Source organism: Colias croceus, chromosome 7 (assembly GCF_905220415.1).
Source record: "Colias croceus chromosome 7, ilColCroc2.1".
NCBI lineage: Eukaryota > Metazoa > Arthropoda > Insecta > Lepidoptera > Pieridae > Colias > Colias croceus.
Window position 1 is genome coordinate 7,679,630 of NC_059543.1, and position 9,716 is coordinate 7,689,345.

General features: G+C 33.6%; 1 protein-coding gene across 2 annotated transcripts; it reads right to left on the reverse strand.

The window, feature by feature from the left end:
* Positions 1 to 8,115: 8,115 nt before the first annotated feature.
* On the reverse strand, positions 8,116 to 9,337 carry LOC123693308 (ribonuclease H1-like). 2 transcript variants are annotated; one of them, XM_045638346.1, is made up of 2 exons: positions 8,742 to 9,337; positions 8,116 to 8,297 (listed from the first exon to the last, which is right to left on the reverse strand). In XM_045638346.1, exons 1-2 carry the CDS (start codon positions 9,220 to 9,222, stop codon positions 8,284 to 8,286), a joined length of 495 nt encoding a protein of 164 aa, XP_045494302.1. In that variant the 5' UTR covers positions 9,223 to 9,337; the 3' UTR covers positions 8,116 to 8,283. The 2 variants fall into 2 exon arrangements, with proteins under 2 accessions (XP_045494302.1, XP_045494301.1); XM_045638345.1 differs by having other exon boundaries at positions 8,556 to 9,337.
* Positions 9,338 to 9,716: the final 379 nt, after the last annotated feature.

Sequence of the window (9,716 nt, forward strand, 5' to 3'; positions counted from 1 at the left end):
TGTTCTATTCAAATGTATTAATTATGTAGTTGGAAGTGGAATTGTTCTTGAAAATGTTTATTTTAGTTAATCTTTAGTAAGCCTAATATTTTTTCTAATCTATGTAGAGCGCCACTAAAGTAATAAGTCAAAATAATTAATGTACATAATCTTTCTATCATCATTCTAAATCTATTAATATAAATCTTCCGTCGAAAACTATGTTAGGTATCGCAAAATTTGTCAAGTCAAATATATTCAGCTCCCAAAAATTTCAATAAGGCACTTTCACTCATACATCATACTTTTTACATTGAAACGGCAACATTTGTCACATCTTGACTAACCTCTGGTTACGAATAGTGTCCGTAAATTTTATGCTATCCATTTTTTCTGTACAAAAAATCACAGTAAACTCTCAGAAATTGAGCTTCTCGTACCTACAACATATTATGTCTATAAATTTAGCCGACGTGTCCAATATTTCAGACGTTTTCACCGGCCTGACCTGTTTTAATAAATCCTCTAGGATACGTGGATTGGTTGCTTTGGGACATTTTATTACATCAACAAAATATTTCACATGTGATTTATCTGTACGCAAGTCCAATAAAATTTCAAACTATAGGTCATAATTTAATGGCGTTATAATAATTTATGTACTTTCAACGTCGACACTACAATTTACGATACAAAAAACAATTGTTTACATTGGTACATAATAATGTGTACTTAATTAGGTTTTTATTATATTATGTTTTTTATTGAGTCTGAAAGCCTCAAATATCGCTCTCATTCATAATTCACATGTTATAGTACAACAATGTACAAATTCATAATGTAAGAATTACATCTTGTAGAACACGTGTACATAGGTAATAAAGTTGGACATCAATCTCGTCGAAATGACGTCTAATATTTTCCCACAGCTTTTTCTCATAGTTGATCACCACTCAAATATTGATATGTCTAAAATATGAGTTATATTTGTCCATTTAAAGAGTTCTAAAAGGGAATTATTAAGTTATAACATCAGTATTGTTTGGGAATTGGCATATATGTAGTTCTATAGAATATAAAGCTTTTTTCATTAATACCCGATTCCTGGTAAAAAAACGCATACGTCTGGCTAAAGCTCTATCTCATGGGTTTCTAGTTGATGTTAAATTTTAACTACATAAAAGCAAGACGTATCGCTTTTACAAAATTAAACAGCCACCCTGACGAAAGCTGAATATTGCAAGCCACAATGGATGCCTAGGTATCTATTTCTGTTACCGAAAAAATTAAAGTACAAGACGTTTCATGTTTTTTTTTAGTAATGAAAATAATAAAAAAAACATGTAAAATTTATATAAAAAGTAGCCTAATTAAAACACTAAATTAGAGGTAAAATATATGAAATCGGCCTTGTTTTTTTCGCTTGAACTAATCTCCAAAACGTCTTAGTACAGGAGACCGTGGAAGCTGGACTTTCACCCATCTGATAACCAGATGCAATTTATTTTTTATGAAATATAATTTAAATACAATCACTTGTCTATCAAAAAGTGCTCATGGCCTTTTTTGATTTAGTAGACTTTAATCGATATTCTTTCATCGCTTTCATACGTGTACATGTAGACCGTGTCAGGTGTACCGTAGCGTTTTTAACAACTATATTATCGTACAAGAAAGACACGCATGGAGCTTCGTCTCTACTCCTATGAAAAAAGTCTTATTTCCTGATGAAAATTATTCGACTTGTGTGTTACCAAATTAACATGGAAGATATTGAATTTTAAGAAATGTCTAATGCTTGTGAGGATGTTGAAATTAAATATTTCTGTGAACAGACCAATAAAATCCGGAATAACTGACTAACAATGGGATAAGAAAAAGAATTAATCCTCTGGGGACGTTCAGTAATGGATTTCATCCCCGGCTTAGGAAGTGTCACTCAACGTCACCAAGATATCGTTTGCAATTATTTCTTTTTGCGACCGTTATAGACATTGATGGAATACAATTATTTGCAGCTCTCTTTCTTGGAATACGTTGGAAAGAAAAGTTTTGTTGCTGTTAAAAATTTGCTAACATTTTTTAATATTAAGTTTTGGGCGAATATATATCAAAGGGTAGTTATAAATTTTGACAAATCCAGCACTTCAGTAGTCTGATGCAATTATGCAGACCAGCAGGATTCAATAAAAAGTGTTTGCACTCTGAAAATGCTCCGAAACATTTTCGGCAAATTGCTAGCTAGTTAAAGTTAAGGTAGAGTCTCTATATTATAACAATAATTAAATTATACATACTACCGCATCTTCTGCTCCTCAACATAATTTTTGCCAATCGCACAGTCAGTAAGCGGGATTCACAGCAGAAATTGACAGCACACGTCATTTTACTCGGCCAAGCCACGTCCACACTGATCGAACTGCTGCGCGCAGCAATTGCTTCGCAAAGCTGCTCGCTCTGTGTAGACCCACTTAAAGATGTCAATCATCCATCTTTTTTAATCCAGGTTAACAAACAAAAGGAACGGAACAATGAAAGAAGATAGGTATATTCTAAAGGAAAAGCTTTATTTATCCTTGATCATTTAAGTTACACACGGTTAAAATAATAAAATTAAGAATAAATAAATATTAACATTTATTGAGGAAAAAGTTATAAATTTATTTCCAAGTAATAATCAGCGCGTGAAAGTTACATTGAATTCAATACTATTATAAATATATTAAAAAGGAATTTTCCTAGAAAATCTGTCAGTGAAACCAAGGTATTGTGTCGGCTGAATGAGGTGATGATATTTTGGGTCGAGTATGAATTGTCCTTAATCAATACAATCTTTCCTCTTATATATAAAAATCAATGCCACTTTTCGTTGTAATTCCATAACTCGAGAACGGCTGAACCGATTTCGATAATTCTTTTTTTATTATATTCCTTGAAGTACGAGGATGGTTCTTATGTAGAGAAAACGTAAACATGTACCACGGGCGAAGCCGGGGCGGACCGCTAGTTACTTATATAATTCAAAAAAGGCTTCTAAATGTTCTGAATAAAAAAGTTTGTCTTAGAAATGTTTATTTTCATTAGGTTCTATGACAAACATAATCTATTTACTTTATACAGTTAAACTATTTACAAAACAAGCTGAATGTTTCCATTGGACACAGGTCAATCCTAATACCCCGCTGCGAGAATGATTAATCGTTGCGGGGAGTCTGTGTGGAAAATAACTATTTCTCATGTTTTCTAAGCCTCTTTAGTGCGGCTGCCATAGACAGCATGTTACCCTTAACTTGCACGATTCGTTTTGAATGTCGATTCGGTTAAGCCACTACTCACAAGTGCTTGATCGGGTATCTTATTGTGAAATGTATTTCTGGTATTACATACGATATGGGTCGTGCTGGTCGTTTTCAGATACTGGCAATTGGAAATGAAATACGAAATATTGGTTCCGAGTACAATTAGTGTTCTAAGCTTCTTTGAGAGCGGAGCGTAAGCCATCATGTACAGAAATCGATTGGTATCAAGGAGAAGGAAAAAATACACGATTGTGTGTTGTTGTAAAACACATTATGTAGATAGATTTTGTCAGTGACAAGGGTGATATTATGTCCTTTTATAGATAGTCCCTAGTGAGCTTTTGCTGGTTCTGCTGCCGTTTGTCAAACTTGATTTTACATTCTTTATTTTTGTGACACTAATTTCTCATCTTTTTATATCTTTCTGTGTTTGTATTGTTTTAACGTTTAGTATAGCATGAATCCAACTGTGTATCTATCACATGGGTTATATTATTATCTATAATAATTTATTATGTTACCTATCTAGCGTGTTACGAATGATAATACTACTTAGCTACAAGCTGATTCAAATGATTGTATTTGCGCTAATCAGCTTATCTTTGAAGCAAGCTGTATACAGTTGAATAAGCAGAACTCAGAAGCAAGTTCTCAATAGAATACGGCAGCATTACTCACAAGTGTAACTATTATAATGTATTATGCCTAATAATTTAATTGAAGTAAAGACTAATACATATATACAACGATATTGTAGATTGATCAAACACTATGTGAATGAAGATTTTACAAAACTTTCTATTAACAACTTTTCAGTGTAAAGCTAACAGTGTTTGATATTTCTCAAATAATTAAATGCAAACAAAGATACTTGTAATTTTGAAATGTGATACTGAAAACAAAGACATACTTACTGTATCTTGTTCAACTTTCCATAGATGTAATGTAAAAGTTCTTGAGAATGTTGTTATAGGTAGGTATATATATGAACAAGTTTAGATAGGTTACATAAATTTATATGAAAACAGATTATGCTAAAACTAAATACAGATAATCACCATTATATTTTTCATGATATTTTATTTATTAATAACATGCTTTAACGATTTTAATATAACGCACAAAACACATATTATTTTTTAGAAGGAAAATAAACAGAATATTTCACTCTAGCTCTATTACAGTTTTATGAAAATTGCTAAATATACAAAAAGATAAACTACACTAAAGCACAAATTAAATGTAAGCTTTTAGAGCTTCATATCAATTTAACTAGAGTTCTAATAAAAATCATCCGTAATTTTTTTCTTTATCTAATATCTAATATATATTATAAAGGCGAAAGTTTGTAAGTATGGATGTATGGATGTTTGTTACTCTTTCACGTAAAAACTACTGAACCGATTACAATGAAATTTAGCACATATAGTATAGAGGGTAACTTGGATTAACACATAGGATAGTTTTTATCCCAGAAATCCCACGGGAACGGGAACTATGCGGGTTTTCCCTTGCAAACGCGGGCGAAGCCGCGGGCGGAAATCTAGTAATATTATAAAGGCGAAAGTTTGTATGGATGTATGGATGTTTGTTACTCTTTCACGTAAAAACTACTGAACCGATTACAATGAAATTTAGCACACATATAGAGGGTAACTTGCATTAACACATAGGATAGTTTTTATCCCGGAAATCCCACGGGAACGGGAACTATGCGGGTTTTCCTTTGCAAACGCGGGCGAAGCCGCGGGCGGAAATTTAGTTAAATAAATAATTAAATGAAAATTACGTAACAATTATGTATGGAATCTTTTTAAAAACATCCGCGCGGATCTGTTAAACCGATTTCGTTGATTTCTGTTTGATCTTTTACATACTATTTATTCATTGCATTACATTTATTTAACTTACGTGTAAACGAAATTGTTGAATAATAAAATATGATACAAACTAGTTGATTCAATTTCTGATTCATTTTACTCATAGTTGTGTATTGACAGAGGTCAGTATAATACAAGGAATGATGTTGTTCAGGATAACGTTCTAAAGCGGACGTGTGCAATGTGCATAAAGCAAACATCTTAGGCCTTAGCTTTCTTTTATTGCGGATGCTTCATGACGCAGCGTGGCTGTTCTCTGCAATATATTTCTTCAAACTAAACAGATATACGATATATAATTGAATTCTAGACTCTATCTACTAGACTTACCTAACAATCCTTAACGCAAAACGAAAAAAATATGTAGGTACAAATTGTAACAATTCTACAGTTACCAAGCAAATGTCTGTCATCACCTCTAATACGGTAGGAGCTCGATGAAATTCTTAGTAAAATGTGGTATAAGACGTGTATCTTAATTGATATTCAATTGTATGACATCAACCATGTACCAATCCGTACGCATAAAAATCATAAGCACAATTTTAACCTTACAACTCTATTGAGACTAACAGATTCTGACGGGAAACCATAAGTAATTACGCTAAACCATGCCGTCGTATGATTGTACAAGCTCTGAGGATCTTAAACCGAGTAATGTAAGAATTCAGGTCACTTAATGGAAGGAAGTCACGTCTTCAGCACTTGTCCCCAAGTTTGCCTACAGCCACATCGTGTCCATAAGTTTTCTCATAAACTGTTCGACTTTACAAAGTGTCTAACAGTGAACAGTCATTTTCTACTCAACATATTGGAAATTTGTAGTTTTCGCTTCTATTGTTTTAGGATTCTATGACCGTCGCCTTTACTACGACTAAAAGTTAATTAAAATTATTATTTTGCGTCTGTTATAATTAATGTTATAGTATTATAACGAATCCTTTCAGATAACATTATACAAAAGTATTCACATATTATTATGTAGAGTGAGATATGTTATGTGATGAGAATATAGAGACAATTTTATCAATACATATTTATGTACATAACGATTTAAAATTTTATAAATTACAATTACTTTAATATTTTTTCTATGGTCTACAGATTTTTACTGAGACTACTAGTCTATACTGAGACTATCGTCTACGATACGTCTACGTCTCGATCTACGAGATTTGACAACATCTTACGCAACGCATTAGTTTTAATTTAGAATACTCCGTAATAATTAGACACTTCACACGTATCTTTCGAGCAAACAGTTTTGTTCTATCCTCGATCCGAACTAACATGAAGTTCCAGTATTATGTATGAATAAAATATTTCCCTGCACGTGCAATGAACAAAAAAGTATCTCGAACATAACGACATTACGTACACAAGTGAACTAATCTACACGTATTTATCCTAGCTCTCTACTTACGCATACAAATATGCTAATTAAAATCTCAAATTCGGTTCGCCTTGGCTGTAACAAAGGAATTGCGGCTTTGTTACCGGTTACCTTACAATGTAATAATATATAGTCAGATATATAGATACGCTTCTATTCGGGACCGCCATATTAGCTCATGCACAATGGAATTGGTGGAAACGCTGGCTAACAATGGCCAACACTTGTCCTAAATCCTATTTATCTCAGCATTTTTCTAGCATGTTGGATCTTTTCTTTTATAAATAACGTTGATTGTGAGCAAGATAATTTGCTCTGTTTGAATTCAAATATAATTATGCTATACGTGTAGATGCATTTTTACCGTGTTTACTAAATCGTTGACTTTCACAGCAAGTAGGTAGCTGTTAGCTAATTAGCGCTGCAGGGCATTTTTTTTCTTCTTTGGTAGTGGCTGGTTGTAGATAGCAGGAGCGTTTACAAGTTATAATTTTTCTAAAAATCTAGATTAGCGATTAAACACATGAAATGGTTTTTTAAATTTATTTATACTTATAAGTAGGACATAATATTTTATATAATTTTGTGAGGAATAAAAATACAAATTAGTATTTAAGTATTTGACGTAGTTAGAACATGGTACTGTTCGAGCATACTGTGGAATTCCACCATAGCATGTCATTCTTTATGTCCTTTAGGTATACGCATGATGTAATAGATATAAAGCGTTTTCATTCATTGTCAATGAATGAAATGAATCATTGATACAACTCATAGCTGATAAACTTAAAACCATGAGCCAAACCGGCATACGACTAACGCCTACTTATGAAATATTTTATCATATCATCGAGGGCAATCTTTACATGAAATTTTATCTCCACATTAACAATACGCCTTTAATTTTACGATACTTGATTATGAGAGAGCTTAAAAATTTTCTTCGTACTAATAAATGTGACTTGAATTATACAAATAGCACGGAAAAAATTCTACCGGAAAACGAACATAATCGTAACTTTTTACGCGTTTATAACGCGAGAATTGTTACAATTTGTTTACAGTATACCTTAAATTTTCTTAAATTGTTTGCTTCTTGCATCGTAATAAGCCTTTTGTGAGCAGTTACGGCGCCACGATCTTAACTTAACCTTTATTATTACTTTCCTTTTTTCATTTAAAATATCAGACGTCACGATAAAACTATGTTGAGAAACAAGTGATAACTGCGTTAAAAACAACCGACTTCAAACTTGCACTTGCAAAATTTACAAATACCTACAGACAAAAATGCTCATAAAATAAAAACTACTGGGCCTATCCGAATAAAATTTTTATGGGACCAATTCGACACCATCCCGCATCGAACAAAAAAAGAATCACGTAAATCGGTTCAGAAACCTCGGAGTAATCGGTGTACATACATAAAAAAAAAAAAAAAAAATACCGGCCGAATTGATAACCTCCTCCTTTTTTTTGAAGTCGGTTAACAAGTAATAGGTATATAATATTCATTTAATGAATGTAAGATTAAATAAATGATGACCGATACATTATAAATATAAGTTCTTCTTCTTCTTCTTCTCTTAATTAATGGCTCCACCCAATAAAAAGGGACTTCGCCAATGTCCAGTATATATGGGAGAGACAGGACTCAAATTTCAGCCAGTTAGACTTGTTCGGTTGTGACATTTAACATTTGGAACTGAGTGGGAAAATGCAGAAATTTTGATCAACTTGGAGCGGCTAGAACAAACACTTAAGACAATACAGGTTATATATATTACAGACTACAGGATACACTAATATAGTTTATAAATATAATAAGGGGTTAATACTTTAGTTTGTTAAAGGAAATAAATTTAGATAAAATTTCAACAAATTTGGAAGGCACTAATGTCAACAAACATTTAAAATTTGTGGGACGAGGGATTTCAGGAGGGAGGACATCCAGTAATGAAGAACGAAGCTTGGTACATTCAAAGAATAGGTGGTCAGTAGTACCTTCATCCAATCCACACTCACAAATAGAGTGATCACGTACTCTAATTTTCGCCAGGTGGACAGGAGTACAAGCATGGCCGAAGCGGAGTCGACAGATAGTGGATGTTACTAGTTTGTCAAATTTGCGAAAACGGAAAAACCACGGTTTGTGTGGAATAGTAGGCTGAATATCCCAATAGAATTTACCTTTTGTGCGGCTGGACTCTTGCCAAAGATTCAGCCACTTCCCATCCAAGCGCAATTTTGATAGTGGAACAAGGTCTTGACTATAATTACTGAAGTGAGTATTGCAACCCACTTGCGTAGCAGACTTAGCCAAAGAGTCAGCCATCTCATTACCCCCTATACCAGTATGACCTGGTATGTAAGTGATTTCAATGTGGAGACCCTTGTTGAGGCAATTTAGGAGAACCACACGTATTCTTAAAATCAAGGGGTGACAGGATTTAGATCGAAAAGGATTAGATAGAAGGGCTTGGAGGCAGCTTAATGAGTCGGAAAATATAACCGCTTTATCAAGGTTGTGAGAGTTAATGAAATTGAGGGCTTCGAGAATGCCTGTAGCTTCACCAGTGTAGACAGTAGATAAAGGGGGGCACTTAAACTGAAGAATAATGCTGGATTGAGGGTACCAAACAGCGACTCCCACACATGACATATCGGACATTTTTGAGGCATCGGTAAAAAAGAGGTGCCAATTGGGCCATTTATTGGATACAATTTCATTAAATGTAGCATTTGCATTAATTGTATCTTTAGTTATGCCACAATTTAAAAGTATGGGTGGATTGTTCGTAAGGGACTGGAAGTTAACGGAGAAGAGAGGATAAAGTTCAAACTGAACAGTAGGATCAGGCAGACGGGTGAATCTTATAAAGCTTTTTAGTAAACAAGAAAAATTAGCAGAGGGTCGGAGATTTTGACTAGTGGAGATTTGAAGGAGATTATGGAGTTTGGGCCAAAGGATATGGGAAGAGTTATAGATGGATTTAAAAAAATATTTATCACACAGATACTGTCTGCGAAGAGCTAGGGGAGGGTCAACACACTCAACCTGCAGGGCGTTAACCGGGGTAGATTTCATTGCTCCGGTAATCAAGCGTAGACAACGAGATTGCACTTTGTCTAGTTTATTCAGTGCCGTCTTATTGCATGGATCGA

What these genes read in the sequence shown, in the direction of transcription:
- LOC123693308 (XM_045638345.1), bottom strand. Translation starts at nt 9,222, where the DNA reads ATGTCCGATATGTCATGTGTGGGAGTCGCTGTTTGGTACCCTCAATCC.